The sequence below is a fragment of the Corvus hawaiiensis genome, chromosome 6, assembly GCF_020740725.1.
Source record: "Corvus hawaiiensis isolate bCorHaw1 chromosome 6, bCorHaw1.pri.cur, whole genome shotgun sequence".
Taxonomy (NCBI): domain Eukaryota; kingdom Metazoa; phylum Chordata; class Aves; order Passeriformes; family Corvidae; genus Corvus; species Corvus hawaiiensis.
The window spans coordinates 53,684,144-53,701,762 of record NC_063218.1 but is presented as its reverse complement, the minus strand read 5'-3'; the positions used below and the strand labels follow the sequence as shown (position 1 = coordinate 53,701,762).

The window sequence follows — 17,619 nt, the reverse complement described above, 5'->3', positions numbered from 1 at the left end:
TGTGATTCTCCCTGAAGAAGGAGGACCAGCCATGGGCTTTTTCCAGTGGTCAGTGACAAGGGGAGCAGAGATTATAGCTCTCAAGGTAAAGTGTTTGCATCTTCCTTGACACAGCTGATCCAGGCTAAAGTGTGCCTTGATATTGCTGTGAGACCAGGAAGTCTTTCTCTTTATTGTCTGTATTCTTTTCAGTGCCTTGTAGTAACCAAAAAGACAGGCAAGAGATCCATCCAATGGCATATGATAGAGAGAAAGAGAAATGTGGGGCAGAAGGTGGCACTTTTCTGGAGAAGAACTGCAGACTGGGGCGGGGGGGCAGGTAAACTGAGCTTGATTTTGTTATCTGTGTTGAGTTGAGCAACGTAAACCACAAGCCTATAACTTTGAAATATAATACTCTCTATTGTAATATAAAACAGTCTTTATGAACTCTCTTACCACTTTGTGTTTCAAGGCATTTTGAATTTTGAAGTCTTCTGCCCAAGCAAGGGCATGTCTGCGTGCACTACCTAACCTATTTAACCATGCATATATACAACTCTTTAAAGAATTGTATATAGAGGGGAACTAACCAAAATAGTAAAAACAGTCATCAAAACTTAACACAATAGATTGAAACTTGATGCATTTCTCATTTTCTTAAATTTCCAACCAGCTTTTTCCAAAGTAAAACAGTAAGATCTTGACACTGCCATACACATGCAGATTTCATTTGGAATTTTCAAAGGTCAGTGAAGAGCAACTGTGTACTTTGGAAATCCATTTAGGGGCACAGATACTATTTTTAGATAGTAAACAAATGAAGATGGACTTTTATGCCTCTAGCTGAACATTCCACAAACTTGCAGAGAAGTCCACACCTAAATATGTCTGATACTAAATATTGTGGTGTTCTGGGATTCTATGTATTTTAGCACTTCTTGGATACATTTATTTAATTCTTATTATCAAGAAAAGGTGTCCTTAGTCATATATGTCATTTCCCAACTACTTAGATCTTCTGGATTAGGCATTGTTGTCCATAGTGTGTGCTATTACTTGCATTTATTTTTCTGGACAACTTTTATTTAACAAGGAACCTGTATTGTTCTGTGAAGTGTACACAACACAGTAGTACAAGGAACAAGAAACAATGTCACCAAGCCCAGTAGGAGTAAGGTTTTGCTAAGAGAAGCAACTTAATTTCGGGAGAGAGATGTCCCACAAGCTCACAGACTGTGCCATCACACCAGCTCATCTTTCTGATTCTGTAGTTTGTGAAACATTTTGTCAAGCACAGCTGTATTGAAGATTGGTATCTCAATCCCTAGGTTATCTGTGTAGCCACATTCTTCATAGGTGGCAGTGAGGCAGGAAAGTAATTGTAATTTAGCACTTGGAAAGTTGGCACACACTTTTATGTCAACTTCCCTTTTTAGCTAAATGCTGTTTCAAAACTCTTCCAAGTTAGACGTGGATAAAAATAACTCAAAGATTGGAGGTACTTTTCAGACAGGAGTCCACAAAACCAAAAATCCTGCTCTATCTCTGCCCAGGACAAGCACTATTTAAATATTCCAGGCATTTTCGCAACAGTTGGAGTTGCAGAAAATCTGTGGTGAACATAGACCATAATCTTTCTAATGGCATTTTAAATTTGTTGAGCGCTCTGGCAGTGAGCCAGTTGTCTGACAATGTTACAGGAACGGGGGTAGGTTAGAATGACCTAGACACATGCAGAGAAACCATTACCTTTCCAAGGCATTCTGCTTGGGATTATCATTCTGGAACCTACAACAAGGAATGCCATAGCAGTGAATTTAGGAGGGAACACCTGGACTAATGAGTGCTGCAAATAAGACAAAAACCCTCTGCTCTAAGGGATCTGATATATTTACTTTTATCTCTTGTTTCTGTGACACTGAATGTTTGAGAGAAGTCCCAGGAAATCCAGAACGAAACACTACATGTGGTAAGCAAAATGGTAAGCAAAAAAACACTACATGGTAAGCAAAAATATTTTTCTCTTCCTCTTGATTCCAAGGCTGTGAGCTAAATCAGGATGTTTGCTTTCCTTTGCCATCCACTTCTAACAAATAAAACAACCACTCCTCTGTTGCAATGTGTCTGAGGTAGCTGTAATGACCCTGTCAACTGACAGTAATTGGTATTTGCTTCGGTCAGCTTTAAAGTTATGCTAATTAAAACTGATCTTCCTACTCACATATTGAAAGAAACCAGTATCTGGAGGCAAGATCATCTGGGGAAATTTTTAATAAATCCTCAGGCACCAATGTCTGCCTCCCTCAGAACTGTCAGCAGTGGCCTCCATGTTCCAAAAGAACACTTTGTCATATTGTCATGGTTTCACCCCAACCAGCCACCAAGCTCTAAGCACTCACTCACTCACTCACTCATTCACTCTCCCATGGGATCAGGGAGAGAATCAGAAGGGGAAAGGCTGGAAAACTCATGGGGTTGAAATAAAGACAGTTTAATAGGGAAAGCAAAAGCCATGCACACAAGCAAAGCAAAACAAGGAATTAATCCACTTTAATCCTGTGGGCAGGCAGGTGTTCAGTCATCTCCAGGAGAGCAGGGTCCCCTCACAGTCACAGTGACTTGGGGAGGCAAATGCCGTCACTCCAAATGTCTCCCCCCTTCCTTCTTCTTCGCCCACTTTATATACTGAGCATGATGCCATGCAACATGAAATATCCTTTGGTCAGTTGGGGTCAGTTGTCCTGGGCTGTGTCCCCTGCCAACTTCTTGTGCACCCACCACTCCCTCCCCAGTGTGGCCGTACAAAAAGCAGGAAAGGCCTTGGCTCTGTGCAGGCCCTGCTCAGCAGTAACAAAAGTACCTCTATATTATCAACTTTGTATTCAGCACAAATCCAAAACACAGCCCCATTCCAGCCGCTGTGCAGAAAATTACCTCAGTCAGCCCCAAACCAGCACACATCTTCTCTAGGCTCTTGTCTTCACCATGTGCATCAATGATTCTACCACTAGGACAAGGAAAGCTTATTATGCTGTGTAGCAAACCAGCACATATTGATGGCCAAGACTGTGTGAAAGCCAAAGATGTTTACTATTTTTTCTGAAGTTTCCTTTCTTCAGTTCTTCAGTAGAGCACCTTCTTGAGTGTGCATACCATCCCCAGAGACCTGTAGAACAGGGAATAGAGAACACAGAAAGAGGAGGAAGAACTAGGGAATTACAGTGTGCAATTCCTCAGGTGTGGGCTTTAGTCAGGACACTGGGATCAGTACCAAATGCCCAATAAACTCTTTAATTATGGAATGGTTTAACACTGTCTGGAGGTACCTTCAGCAGTGTGTGGCAATCCTTGTTAAGCTGGTTAGTTATGGAGTCAGCAGGAAGTGCTCACCTTGGAGCCCCAGCACTCTGCTGGCTGTGCTGGTTCAGCTGGGTGCTGGCCAGCCAGTCACTCGCTGACTACTGATGTTGGATAAGAGGAGACTGGAACCAGAGGCTGCAGAACAATAGGATGTCCTTGTTCTGTAGCCTCTGTAAAGGCTTCAAGGTGGTTCAAAATTGAGCAGAATAGTTTTCAGAGGACTCCTTGCAGTTTCATAAGATGTTACATGCTTTCCCTTACAAAAACGTGAAATAGCTGCCAGGAAAACGGAAATAAAAAACTTGAAAATCAGATTAAATAGATACCAGTGAATTTTCCAGGACTCTTCCATCCTTCATTTTCTAACTTGTTAATACAAATGCTTTGCAAGAAGTAGGTCAACACTAACAAGAAAGTTACAGTGTTTGCATCTTGTCCAGTTTTAACTAATGCTATGTTATTTCATCAGTGTTTTTTATAAACCACTGATAAAACTAGAGATGTACTTGCTTCAACATACTCCATAAGATGTTGCCAAACTCACATTAAATATATACAAATATTTTATGACTAAAGATACATGTGCATCATTTTATGTATGTTATCATTTGACAGCGTTGTCATGAAATGCTATTTTTAGTGCCACTGTTGTCTCCTTTAGTAATTTTATTTTTTGTTATTCTGGCAAATGCATAACTTGTCTGAAAATATACAGAGAACCACGAAAATTGTAGGTTCCAAATGACAATAAGAACTACAAGTTGTCATGATTAATCCAGATTTACAGCATGAATGTTAGCTTTTTCATTACTCTGTAGTATAGGACCATACAAAGAAAATAAACTTATTATGTTGGTGTCAGACGTTTTGACAGCTTAGTAGACATCACATTCCTATTTTCTTTCCCGTCTCATATGGCACTGCTGTCTTCCATACCATTTAGTAGTTGCATAATTGTTCCCTTTCAAGCATACAAACAATGAGGTCAACTTGAGTCATGTCAAATAACTGGAGCAAATACCACATATGAAACCATTTAAGATAACAAGTCATGTAATCGCATATATTACCCCTTGCCTGGATTTTCTGGATCATGCTAGAAGTGTGTTAGAATACACAAAAGCAACAGAGCTCACCAACTGGCTGTTTTGCCTATGACAAGCAATTAATGAGCAGTTTATTTCAAAATATTTGATACAGACAAGCTAGAATTCCAAGTTACCTTCCTCTACATCATCACGCTTCTTCTTTACTCTGACCTTTTCAAGGCAAAACCTGTGTTCTCCTGCAGGAAAAAAAATATGACAGGGATGAAGGTTTAATTTTATTTTAGTGCTTTTAATAACATTCAGCTATGTTACATTTTAGAGCTGCCTAATTATCAGATGTAACATCTGGGATACAATATCTATCAGACTGCATTTTATCCAAGCTGGGCACAGATACAAGAAAGTGTTATTTGTATTTATTAACTGGAACATAGAGAGAAAGGTCAACACTTTCCATATTCATCCTTCATCAGCAGAGAGGCTGGTGAGGAAGCAGGGTAAAAGTAAAACCCCTTAATCAACAAAAACTTGTGCCTTCAAAAATATGCAAGACACATGAAAGCAAAGAAGCAGCTTCTTACCTGTGCATTTTTTTCTTTTATTGAATCATTCAGTTCAGCTAAAAAGCACATCACAGACCTCTTCTGTTCTCAACTGAAGCCAAAAGAAGTGGTTTCTGTCTTGCTACAGTGGTTGACAAGAAGCACTGAAACACTGTTCATAAACAAGCAGCAATTAAGAGAAAGCAGAACATGGCAAAAATAGTTCCTATTAATATGTTTTATTCCACTCTGCAGCACTTTTGAAGTAGTTAAACAGTTGTTTCTATAATCCTCCCAAGTACTTGTGACAGTAGTAACAATTACTGACTCTTCAATGCAAGTTGTTCTGCCTCCAGAGATTTTGAGTCTCTTTTGTTATCTGCACTGCAAGGCCTCACAGAGAAGAGGTAACATCTTCTAACCTTTAAGTCCTAGAGAGTTTCAAGCTGCTGCTGGAGGATGTGTGGACACACAGATTGAACAGCCCTGTTGGTATCTGTTATGGTGTAAATGTGTGTTTCTAACCCTATGCACCCTCATTAACCAGTTTCCCAGTCATCTGCTACAGCACAGGCACCATTCACATTCCCAATATAGCTCAACAGGGTGGCTTTTCCTGCGTGGAGGGGATGCTCAACACAGGAGCTTTATCCAGAATAGCACAGAAGTGCCCGAGCGGGTTAGAGCAGCAGCCTGTCTGGGCCAATGTGGTGGGCCAGTCTCCTGCAGTGAAAGGAGATACTGTTTAGGGACATTGTGTGAACCTGGCCACTTCCTGTGGTCTGTTCTCCTCATACTCTTCCAGCATCACTGGATTAAGGAGCACACCTCTGCCTGTTGCCTGTAGTATTTGCTTTGATACCGTTATCTGTGATACCAGTCCCCTGCTAGTTTCAGTGACTGCCTCCCCCTCCTCCCTGTTGTAATGTTGCAGGATTTGAAAAGTGACACTTCACATTCACCTTATCAATCACCTTAATGATTCTCAGTACCCTTTCTGATGATGTCCAACATACTGACTTCTTGCTGCTGCTAGACACTGAGCTGGAAGGTCACTTTTCTCCCTCAGCATCTCTGATGTGGCCTACAACGCAACTCCAGTCCCTTTCTCCATCACAGATGTTTTTCCTCTCCAGTCCCATTTACCTGGAATACATGAGAGCTGTCAGAGTTAAAATCCAGTCTAATTTAGCAACTGGTGTCTTCAAACTGCTGTGGTTTTAATCAGAAAACAAAATGGAATCCTAACTGGAAAACAAAACTCGATCTAGAACAGAATTTGAAATAGCATTTTGAAACCCTTTCCAGACATACTTAAATATAAGAGCTACTATTTAAAAATACTAATTTGACTGAGATCTGGCATCCCCTAGCAACTATTTATGCAGTAAAAGGACTGTTTAGACTGAGTTTTGCACAGGCCTTTGCTTCAGGACTGAAGAAAGGATGCCCTGGCTGCTCAGTGCTGCTCTTTAGGTTCTCAGTGGGCTTGTTCACTCGCGGGCCTCCTCCAGTGATCTGCAGCCTGTGATGGAAGAGGGCTGACATATGTGTGGGTTGCATGGTTATTACTAATGCCATGCCCTGTAGGTGACAGCAGGCCTGTTTCTCAAGCCTGGGCAGATGTGTTTATTTAGTTGTCTGTGTTTCTGTGCTTCCATGATCTATATGAAGTCTATGAAGTAATGTCCTGGCTGAAGGTCCGTGGTGTGCCCCAACTAGTGAATCACTGTGTATCCAGGAGAGAACAAATGTAACCAGCAGTGATTCCAAACCATTTTGACTACTTATTTTAAACCCATTATGAATAAAGGGTTGAATCTTGTATATCAGCATCATACAGAATATAATTTTTGAAGAAACTTTACAATCATAGAGATGAAAAGAAATATATCAGTGGAAGGTTCATTTTTCAATGCCTGGTTGAGTTACTCAGCAGGATTAAAAATAAAATTTGAAAATGCTTCATAGAAGCCGAGAGAGCTTTACAATCTTTTAAAAGTCATTTCTACTGTCTCCAGCTTCCTCAGGTAGAATTTGAAGCAGCCTTTCATACCAGATATGATACTTCCTTGTTGTGGAAGTGGTTTTGGATTATGTTATAATGAAAACATTTTGCAACATGTCATTTATTAAAATAAGAGTACCTGTGTTACATTAAGTGTGTATAAGTTACATAATAATGTAAATACAACTGTGATTTTGATCCATCTTTTTTTTTTTTTCTGAAGATAATCCCTTCTGTTTGTGACAGTTAGATGTACAACTTCAGTTCTTTGATCGTGGAAGCTGACAGTTCACACCAGTCTACTATTGAGATGGTGATGTTTATGCCTTAGGTAGAGAAACAGGTCAGTCTGACTCAGCACACTGTCCTGACTCCTGCCTTTGGAAGAGCTCTTTGTCTAGAAATGAAGAGCGTGTGCACATCTCTCTGATCATGAGTTCTCCTGAAAAGGCACTACTGGTCTTTTCTAACTTCAGCCTTCTTTACTCTTCAATAAATAGGTGCTTCCTGCAACACAGGAGCCAATTTTTCTCCTTTTATCTCTTTGTGTAACACCTTGAAAACATTATTTTCTCAAAAAATGCTGCTACTGTTCTCTTGGTAGCCCAGAGTGGCAAAAGTGGTATCAGGATAGAGGTATCCAGGCATCCACTGGGCAAAGTGTAGCCCCTCAGCTTGCTCAGAACAAAAGAACATAATAGTCCCTTCCTCCATCTCCTGAGAATGTGTAAAGGTATTGTGCTGTTCCTGCTTTTCCTGAGTAAAGCTCAGGAGGAATGAAAAATCTGAGTCTCTGCCTTACTCAGCATATTAGGTAACCAGCCCAAGGCAGCTATAAAACACTTTTAAACCCAGGCTCCCTCCCCACTGGCAGCAGCTCCGTGCCCCTGGCATCCAGCTCTCATTTTAGAGACTGATTTGTTTGTCTTCAGGAGGCAGCAGATGGCAGCAAAGTTGTACAGATGCGCCAGGAGAAGGAAAATATCTTTGTGCACACACTCTAACAACATTCCATGGAAAAAACATATCATTTGTTTCTGTCTGTCTTGCAGTATGGTTAAGACAATAAATCAAGTTTATTGGGCCTCATGCACTTGTAACGTAAGGGGTTGTTTTTCCCCCATTTCCAGGAGTTAATTAAATCAGGTTGGGGTGAGAAGACTCAAATTATTTCTCAGTAAATCATCTTCATCTCTGTAGGACTCACTTCTTTGTGCAAATCTCTTTATATCCTTCATTAAACACATACTGATGGCCTTGTGTAAATATTGTAACAAAGTGTTGGTGTGTGCACTTTGATTGACTGCCAGTCTCTGCTGTGAGCTATGGAATCCCTCTCTCATTTGAGCTGTCCAGATACATCCTTTTCCAACACTTCAAAATAGGTAGCAAGATTTTTTTTTAAACATAGAGAGAAGAAAGAGGAGGAAGGAAATGCTACTATATAAAGTCTTAGTGTTTAAAACACTCCGAAGTCCTACTGCATTAAATGAAAAATGAAGTCTGGGTTTTGGACAAGAAGACTGGAAGTTTCTGGGATTCCATCCCTGCTCATGAACATATTTAGTGATGCACTTGACACATGTGTGTTTGCTGAAGTTGTCACTGCCAGCAGCACCACATCCACTTAAGTGCAGTAGCAATAAGCATACATTGCTGAGCTCATTTCAGATTGAATGGAGAGTCTGGATTTGTGTTCCTTCTTTTTGACAGGGATCCCATTCCTTACTTGTATCTTTTAGTAGTTTCTTCACTGTTCAAAACCAGAAATTGTGAATAAATGAAGTATAAAGCAAAATTTACAATACAGTCTTTTGGTATAAAAATAGACATGTTTTTGAAAGAAAGCTGGGGCTTAGATTTTCTTCCTGCTGAAGTCAGTAGAAGTTTTGTTTCAATTAGACGAGATCAGTCTCAGGCCTGGGATTTGGTGCTGAGATTCCTATCTGGCTCACCAGTTCATCACACCAGCATGTCTGATGTCTGTAGGCAGTAAGGAGACTAATGATATATGCCAGTTGCATATTTTTCATGTTGTTTATCAATAAAGGGCCAGACTATGAACGTGTTCCTTATGCAGAATGAGATGCAGGTCTGCACAGCCTCGGGAAAAAAATTACTTAGAAAAAGTGACTTAAAATCCCTCACTTTTTCCTTATCTCTAATAAGAACAGACGTATTTTACAAGGTGCAGCTGTCCTCTTCCAGTGTGCAGCTCAGATCTGCTCCTGAGCGCTCATGGGCAGGCAGGGAAGTGTGGTGGCCTCTGAGAGTTTGGTGCTTTCCAGCAGAGAGACACCAGACCTGGGTCACGTCAGGAGAAATAAGGAGCCCACACACCCTTCTGTACTGTGGGATGAATTACACTGTGCCTTCCAGTCTTTGAGTGATTCAGCTTCATGGAACTCCTGTCACAGTAACCACCTCTTAAAAGGACAATAAGAGTGTTTGTTTGATGAACTGCTTAGTTTGCTCCTGAACTAACAGATAAGATCCGGTTTGTTTGTTCTCCCCTTTCTGCCAATACCACTGGACATCAGAGATTAAGAGCCAGACATTTGTTTGTTTGATTTTACACCATGTTAGAAAAGTAGGAAGAGAATATAAACCGTTTTATAATTGATGGAAAAGTTGCCTGTAATTTGAAAAGAACTGACAACTTGCAGGAAGTATTGGAAGAATACTTATTTTGCAAACCTATTCTGAGAGTCAGAATTTATTACAAAATATGTGCCTTCAGTGGGTAGAACAGATCTTTCCTGACTTTGGAAAACCCCAGGATTTTGTAAGTAGATGAGAGACTCAGGGAGGTCTAGTTAAATGTTTTGTAAAAGTTATCACAGAATTAAAAAAAGTTTAAAAATTTCATTTGGCCTCCTCGTTGCTGTTGTGTTTGCTGGGAATGTTGCATGCAAAACACTCCAGTCTTATCAAATCATTAACATTGATTCTAGTCTTAATGGGACCATTTGTTTTTCATTTAGAGACATTATCAAGCATTTTGACTAGTACATAGTCACATAGTGTACATAGTACACTAGTCAAATACATTACATACATTGTAGTAAAAAGGCTTTTACATAGCAAAGTTTTTTACCTTATGAACACATTATGCTCCTTCTTCTCATGAAGGATACATGGCCTCACTCCAAAGAATTAAGTATTTAAAAATTAAGACAATTTCAAAGCTGACACAACTTATTTGGTGAAAAAAGCCCTGTTCCTTAAAAAATATTTGGATAATAAAAGCAAATCCTGGTGAGCACAATAAACAAATTTTAGTTAGGCATAATTGGATTTACTTATTGGTTGTACTCAGTCATGCTGGAATTCTTTCTCCTGGTGCCTGTGTGCTCTACACTACTTAAGTATGATGTGAGATAATATGAAACGGTGAATTGACAGCACAAGGAAACTATTTGGATGGCTGTCTGGAGTTGCCATTATTGGCTTTAATTATGACTTTCTGTCCTTTGGGTACTCAATGAGCCAGAAAAGGCTTCATATGTGCCAAAGTATTCATTAGTATTCCCCTTTCTGTCATTGTGCTTGCAGAAAGAGTTTATATCTGGCACCTGACTGCAGTTCTTCTTAGCACGGACCGAGATGCTTTGCAGATTTTGATAATCATCTGAAAGTACACCAGTGTCTCCACGTTTTGGATGCAGTAGAAGTTGTTCCTAGGTAACAGTGGAAGAACTCTGACCGCTTTCTGATGTAACTGGAGAACAAACACTTTTTGCAGTTGTTGATGTGACATGGCTGCTTAAAGAAAATTTTGTGGTACCAGCTGGAGAAACAAAAACATTTACTGGTTTTCCTCTTCCAGGTTAGGGGACCTGCACTAGGGCTTCATGGGAGAGTCCTTGTACAATATCAGCATTTTAGGCACCTTGCCATCATTCCATATAGAACTAATAATGAAGCCCAAAAACCTTTCTGAAATAAAAATAGCCTCTGGAATCCATTTTGGTAATGAAAAATTGTCTATAGTGAAGAATTTTTTTGTCTGCCATAGGGTGTCTCTAGGGTAGGTACAAAACACAATAATCACTCATAAAGAATATTCCATGAACTCTTCTGACACTTCACTGTGGAGGCTGTGCTGAGAATGGTGACCACTCCTTTGGCATCCACTCTTGAACAGACTGGTGGACAAGGATGAATTCCTGCTCCAATACATATTTACCATTGCAAAACTTAATTTTAATTTAGAACCTTGTTTGAACTTCGAGTCATGTTTTTAGCAGCCTTTGAAATACTGTCCTGTGGGACACCAGATTGTTCTTAGAAACGAATATTTTAACTAAGGTGGTGTGTAAACAGATACTCCTGATTTTGGACGCATTTGATGACATCTTCCACTTCTCATTTGTCACATTACAGCATAAGCTGGCTTTGACCTGAGTACAGAGTTTTTCTTGAACTTCTACAATTACAGGAGGATGCTCAGTTTCGTGGGCTGTTTCACAGTCTGTTCTCCCTGAAATCCCAAATCCTCACACTTCTCAGAGATTTCTATCTAGTTCATGGATAAACTTCAGCCACTGTTAGGCATTCATGCCCAACATTTTGCTTTATGGGATGTAGTGAAAAGATGCTTAGCCAGAGTTTTTCAGTAGCATCCCCTGCTTGGGCAGGAGAAAGAGCTTTCACCTGGACAGCTTATACCTGGGGCTGGTGCAGAAATGGATGAGAAGGGAGGATGCTGTCTTGATATATTCTACCCCTTATAAACCTTATATTCCCTGAAACCTGGAACTGAGACTGGGGTATGGTGTTAGCTGTGCAATGGGAAAGAGTGCCTGCCTGCCATTCTCCTGCTCTGTCATTCTCCAGCTTATCTAGCCTAGGTTAGCCAAAATCCACTATCGTCGTGTTTCCAGGGTTTCCTTGTCTGCTCTTTACATTCAAAGAGTGTGCCATCTTTGGGCTACTCACTACTTTCTGGCATGTCTCCTTCAGCAGTGTTTGTGCTTTAAAACACACAGTTTCAAAGATTGGTGGGGGAATGGAGGGAACTAAAAAACCCAATCTTTCTTTTCTTTGGTTGCTATTTATTGCAACCAGAGAGTTTTGCTTCTCCTTACAGGCGCGGCAGGTGGTGCTCTTGGTCCTTCCAAATGCAAGTTGCACTTCCTAAACTCCAGTCAGGTCAGAATTGTGCCATCCTGCACCAGCTGGCTGATTTTAGCCCTGTCTGGTTCAGGGCAGGGTCTTTCAGCTTTGAGTGAAGTGTTTTCCACCAGTGAAGGGCAAAGGAGGGAAGGAAAAGTACTCTATGTGGGGTTTTGGCAGGAAATGGAGAAAAAAGACCAATACAAACAAAAGTAACTAGTTGGCAAGTACGTACTTAACCACACTGTAGCCCAATCCAGCCTTCTGTCTCAAATTTAGATGGCAAAAATACTAACTGTGGAACATATAAGGAAAACATTGTAGCTGTTAAATTGGATGGTTCTGTTGACGTTGTTTTGGTTGTGCTGTGTACATTAAGTAGGATCACGCCATTGTAATTTCTCCCTGCAAGCACCACAAAACTTGTAACAGCAACAATTCTAATTTCCAGATTTTCCATGATCTGAGAATAGCCATTTGTTTCTCACTGGCAGCTATACTCTGTACTGATGATCATGAATTTGTGTCATCCCTTACATCTTGCAAGATCTGGATCAGAAAGGCCACCAGCAGGAGACAGGTAAATTCTCTTCCAGCTGTTAACAAAAAGGTAATTAAAACTGGCAAAGTGTCATTATATTTGATTTTCTTTTTTAAAAATAATATTTCAAGTGGAAAACTCACCTCAGGATTTCAAAAGTCTTAGTTGAAAATGCTTAGAAAGTAACTAAAATTAGGCAATTCTGAACAGAACTTCAAAGTTGGGGAGGGGGGAAATAATGAATACAGGCCAAGTATCTCGTCACCGGACCCCTACCCAAGTTTTTGCTGCAGTTTCCTGGAAAGGCGTCATTGCCAGCTCTTTTCAATTTTTCTCATAAATATATGTTCCTGAGGAATTTAGTATTAGGCTAAAAAAAATAAAAAGTCCCCACTTTATTTATTGTAGCAGCATTTAGTTCTGCTGTTCTCCAGTCCTCTCCTGTACATGTTAACTATGTTCAGAGATATGGTAAAATAGGGGAAATGCTATGTTTCACCCAAGAAGTTACTCAAATACACTTGTTTAGGTTTTAGGTTTGTTTTCTTGGAGTGCAAGGAGTAGACACCAATAGATGGTGCTGGTGGTGCATTAATAAGGTTCAGTTTCACATTTGTTTTCTGGTCTGTGCTTGGAATTTGTTTAAAAAAAAAAAGAAAGAGAGAACAAAACAAAACAACAAAAAAGAACAAAACAACAAAATCCCTCATGCTAAGCTTTTATCCAAAATGTTCTCCCTGCACTGAACCGGTCACCGTTTAACTTTAACCTGAACTGTGGCCCAGGAAATCCTTCAACATAAATAACCTTGGAAGCTGCCATGACCATTTTTGGAACGTGCTGCCTCAATAAATCTGTTACTTTGTTGTGCAATGTTGAAGTGTGCAGTTGTTTCTCTGATTAATTAGGGCAAAAAATAAACTTGCACGATCAATCCAAGCTGTGACACGTTTCAGCCCTGGCTTGAACATGTGGGCAGAAAAGAGCCTTAGAGCCTTCTCGACAGACCTGCCCTGGAATTTTAGGATGCATTGCTGGCTCGGAGTTTACTCCATTTGATGAGATAAGGTGGCTGCTAACAAAGTCTGCAAGGGAAGAGTTTTGGTCTGTCTCAGGACTGCCATGCTATGTTAGCATGAGTAGGACTGAACACAGTGAGAAATGATTCATCTTAACCACTGCCCCCACTAAAGACAACATAACTGAAGTGTTTTATGTAATTGTGTTTATTTTATTTCACATATTACCCATGGAGAACAGCTGATACATTCTCTATATCTTTCACCAGTCTGGAATGCAAGATTAAAAAAAGGTATGGAAAAAGAGTCTAACGTTTGACATTCACGATATGAAAAATAGAGGGGATACAATGTTTTAAAATGCCCTTATGCAATATATATATATATATATATATATAAACCGTATAAAAATAAAATATATTTTTCCAAAAAAAAAAAAAGACATGACACAGAACAATCTTAAATACCGATGCATATCTCGTGATCCACACACACCGCACTTATAATTAACAAAAACCACGTACAATTGCACTTTTCCTCTCTGTGACGTTCAAGTATATCGCAGTCCCCGCAGGGACTAGTGAGTGTCCGATTCCCTGCCGGGTGCACATAACGCAGAGGGTAGAGCAGATGTGGGCGGCCTGTCCTTGCCCACGGCTGACGCGCACCCTCCGACCCTCGGGGGCGGAGGGCGAGGCCGGGGCCCGTCGCCCACCGGCGGGTCCCCCCCTGAGCATCCTCTCCTCGGGGCAGCGGGGCGCGGGAGGGCGGCGAGGGCCGCCCGGCCCCCCGGGTGCAGCGGCGGCGCCTTCGCGTCCTGGGCGGCGGCGGCTGCGGGAGCCGGCGGTGCCCGGCCCGGGGAGGGCGAGAGTCCGTGGCGGGCGGGGGGCGCAGCGTCCGCTGCCCTTTCAGCTCCCCCGCGGAGGGCGCGCCGGGGTCCCGCCCGGGCAGGCGCTCTTCGCGAATCCTGGCGGATCTCCGCCCGTGCCTCAGTCCATCCGTCGAGGCGGCCTCGGCCGGGTCTTGCGGCGCTCAGACTCCGAGGACGGAGGCGAGGGGCTGTGCCCGGCGCGTCCGTGGGCGCCGCCCGGAGCGGAGGGAGCGCGCTGGGCTTCGGTGCTCGGGCAGGGAACGCCGCCGGCGGCCGTAGCCCTGGGGGCTGATCTTGTTGGGGGGGGCGGCATCGTTCCTATCGTTGACGGCCGCCCTGTGGAGCTCGTCGACCAGCCAATGCACCGTGCACGTCCCGAAGCGGCACGCCTTTGTTTGGAAGTGGGGGAATCTGTTAATGCTCTGGCGGTAGCGCTTGACGCGGATGTGAGCATCCTCCCGGTTGCTGCGAGGCAGGAAGAGAGAGAGCGGGCATGAGAAGAGCGCAGTGGGGGCCCGGAGGGGGGAACGCGGTGGGCGCGAAGGGCAGGGCAGGGACCCCCCAAACTGGAGACGGGCTCCTCCCGACGGTGCCCAGACCCCCCCTCCAGCAGCTCCGGCTGTGCCCTCCGCGGGAGCGCGGAGCAGAGCGTGCTGCCCATGAGAGGAAAGGCCCCGCCGGTTTACGGCTGTTACTTTTTCTATGCATCCAGGGCTCAAGTTACTATTTATATCTGACTTTAGCAGTAAAGGCGCTACTATCTCCCGCCAGCTAAAGAGCGCGGGGAAAGGAAGGCGGGAGGCTGCTTTCACCGCGATGTGCAGCCCGGGCAGGACCTGCCTCCGGGGCGGGGGGGCTGGGGGGGGTCTATAGCGAGAATAACCCTAAACACCCGGAAACGAAGGGACCCCGAAACTTTCCACTGCCTCGAGCAAGTGCCCGAGCCCAGGAAGGTCTGGAATTTACCTGGGAGGCGAGACTCGGGAATCCTCCTTCACGTCCTGGGTGCGTATGAGAGGCAGCACGTCGGCGGCTGCCCCCAGCCCTCGGAGCACGCCCGCAGGCTTCACGTCCCGCTTGGCTCGGCTTAGTGCCCATTTCGTCCATCTGAAAGAACACAGGGAAGAGGAGAGCCTGTTATCGCAAGTCTGCAGGGCGGGAGCCAAACCAAATAGATTCGAGGGGCGAAAATCTTTGCCAGCGCCGAGAATTTTTCCTTTTTTTTTTCCTCCCCCCAACGTTTCCTGAAAGGGCATGAGGCCTTTAAGGAGCTGTGCAATTCCCGCAGGGAATCCAGTGCCTCTGATCGCGGCTGGAGCCAGGCGCGGAGGCTCGGCAGCTCCACGCGCGGCGCGGGGCGCTGGCAAGAGGGCGCGCTCCGATACTCACTTTCTTTTGAACTCTGTCGCTACGTCCACCCTTGCAGCATCCACCCCGAAGAAGGTCACGGAGCCGAGATAGAGCAGAGCTACGTGAACTAGTTTCATTCTGGCTGGGCTCCTGCTGGAGGGAAAAGAGAAGAACTGTAAGCATGCTTGCTAATAAAAGTCAAGTAAGGACTGTCCTTTATTCCTGGTGATTCCAGAGAGCTCCTTCCCTCACAGAGCCCCCAGGCTACCGGGAACTTTGTGTCTGATATGAACCAGAAGCTAATATTTGCTCAACAACTTATCACAGGGTAAATAACAGAGCCTCCAAAGTTTACGTTTGTCGAGAGTTTAGTTGCAGAGGCGGCTGAAAACCAGCAGGATTTCCAGAATACCCCCAGCGGCTTGCACTGGGATTTAGCGAACCCATGAGATTAGAGAGAGCTGGCTATCGGACGCATCGTTTCCAAACTCCAGCAAGTGTTTTGCTGCCGGGAAGTTTATTCCCTGATAGCTCCTCTTCCTACTTCACACGCAGAACCATCTAGTTCTGGGTCTTATGTTGTAAACTGCAGCTGATGCCAAGAGCCAGTGCAAGATTCCACAGCATAACTCCAAACTCTTCAAAACAGTCCAAATTTAGTAGATTTTTACTTGCTTTCCACCTCCCCTGAATCTCTTGTTGTTGTCAAGGATGGAAAAAAAATAGTTCTTACCTGACAGTGAGGATAATCCACTGAGACAAATGTTTTTGTAGTAGCGATCCGAGCTTGCAGGGTTTCCTGAGGAGCAAGAACTCCTCCTTTGTGTGTGTGTGTGTGTGTGTGTGTGAAGTAATCACTGCCGAGCTCTGCGCTCCACTGCTCGCTTTTATAGAGCAGCACTGAGAAGTGGGTGGACCTTGGCGTGGCCAAGCATTTTTTTCTTTGCACCCCCCCACCCCCACATTTCAAGCACTCCTTAAGCATTCTGACCTGGACTGGGGGCAACATTGGGGGCAAAAATAAGAGGATTATTGAAAATTATCTTAAACAACCACTTGGTATTTTGTTAATTATAAAGGCAGCTTTTAGGATTCCGAGTCATGGCACAACTTGCAAAATCCGATGAGCCCCTCAGTCTGTTTTACTGGGGACAGACTGTTTAACTGCCAATATGTAATTATATTTCCACGGTCTGTAACATAATTTCTCTTTCTAGACATCTTAGGTTCAGGTGGGTGAGAGCAGGGGAGTGGGAACCAGGTTCAATCCATCCCAAAATCCAGGAAAATCCATCAAGTACCAAAGTTTCAGAAATAAACCCATATTTGGACAACGTGAATTATAATGAGTAACTGGAATGCCAGCCTTCTTTACATGAGTAAGGAGGTGGCAAATGAGGTATCATTAATATTCATGACTCAACTTGGCTGCATATTTTATCTAACAAAATGTATTTGATTTACTTGATCGATTCAAATAGATCACGAGTCAAATGGTTTTGGCTGATGAAGGTTAGAGCCCAGTTCTGTGCCTTGGAACAGAGCGAGTGGTATCGCTTTGGGGCACACACAGGGTCACTGAAACGCCTGGGGTTACGTGCGCCGGGGAGAGCCGCCGTGCCTTGTGCTATTCCCAGTCCGCAAACCTCCACGGACGTGAGTGCGGTTACTTCCCGGTCAGAAAGCTAAACCAGTGCAGGATCGGGGTCTCTAATAGCATCCTCCCGGCTGGCCAGCAGCAAAACCTTCGTCTGACCACCTTGTTGTTGGGTTTTTTAC

At 43.3% G+C, this 17,619-nt stretch overlaps 2 protein-coding genes across 3 annotated transcripts in view; one reads left to right on the top strand and one right to left on the bottom strand.

Moving 5' to 3' along the window:
• Positions 1–17,619, top strand: part of LOC125327248 (serine/arginine repetitive matrix protein 3-like) — a 41,284-nt gene that overhangs the window by 18,865 nt on the left and 4,800 nt on the right. Inside the window, exons 3-4 of the mRNA XM_048306577.1 lie at positions 10,497–10,658; positions 12,511–12,639. The gene's annotated coding sequence lies outside the window, so the exon portion shown is untranslated. The remainder of the gene's footprint in view (positions 1–10,496; positions 10,659–12,510; positions 12,640–17,619) is intronic.
• Positions 13,809–16,711, bottom strand: ADM (adrenomedullin). Of its 2 annotated transcripts, none has more exons than XM_048306588.1 (4): positions 16,574–16,711; positions 15,880–15,993; positions 15,457–15,597; positions 13,809–14,955 (listed from the first exon to the last, which is right to left on the bottom strand). In XM_048306588.1, the coding sequence occupies exons 2-4, from the start codon at positions 15,975–15,977 to the stop codon at positions 14,652–14,654; spliced, it is 543 nt and encodes a 180-aa protein (XP_048162545.1). In that variant the 5' UTR covers positions 15,978–15,993; positions 16,574–16,711; the 3' UTR covers positions 13,809–14,651. The 2 variants fall into 2 exon arrangements, with proteins under 2 accessions (XP_048162545.1, XP_048162546.1); XM_048306589.1 differs by having other exon boundaries at positions 15,880–15,990.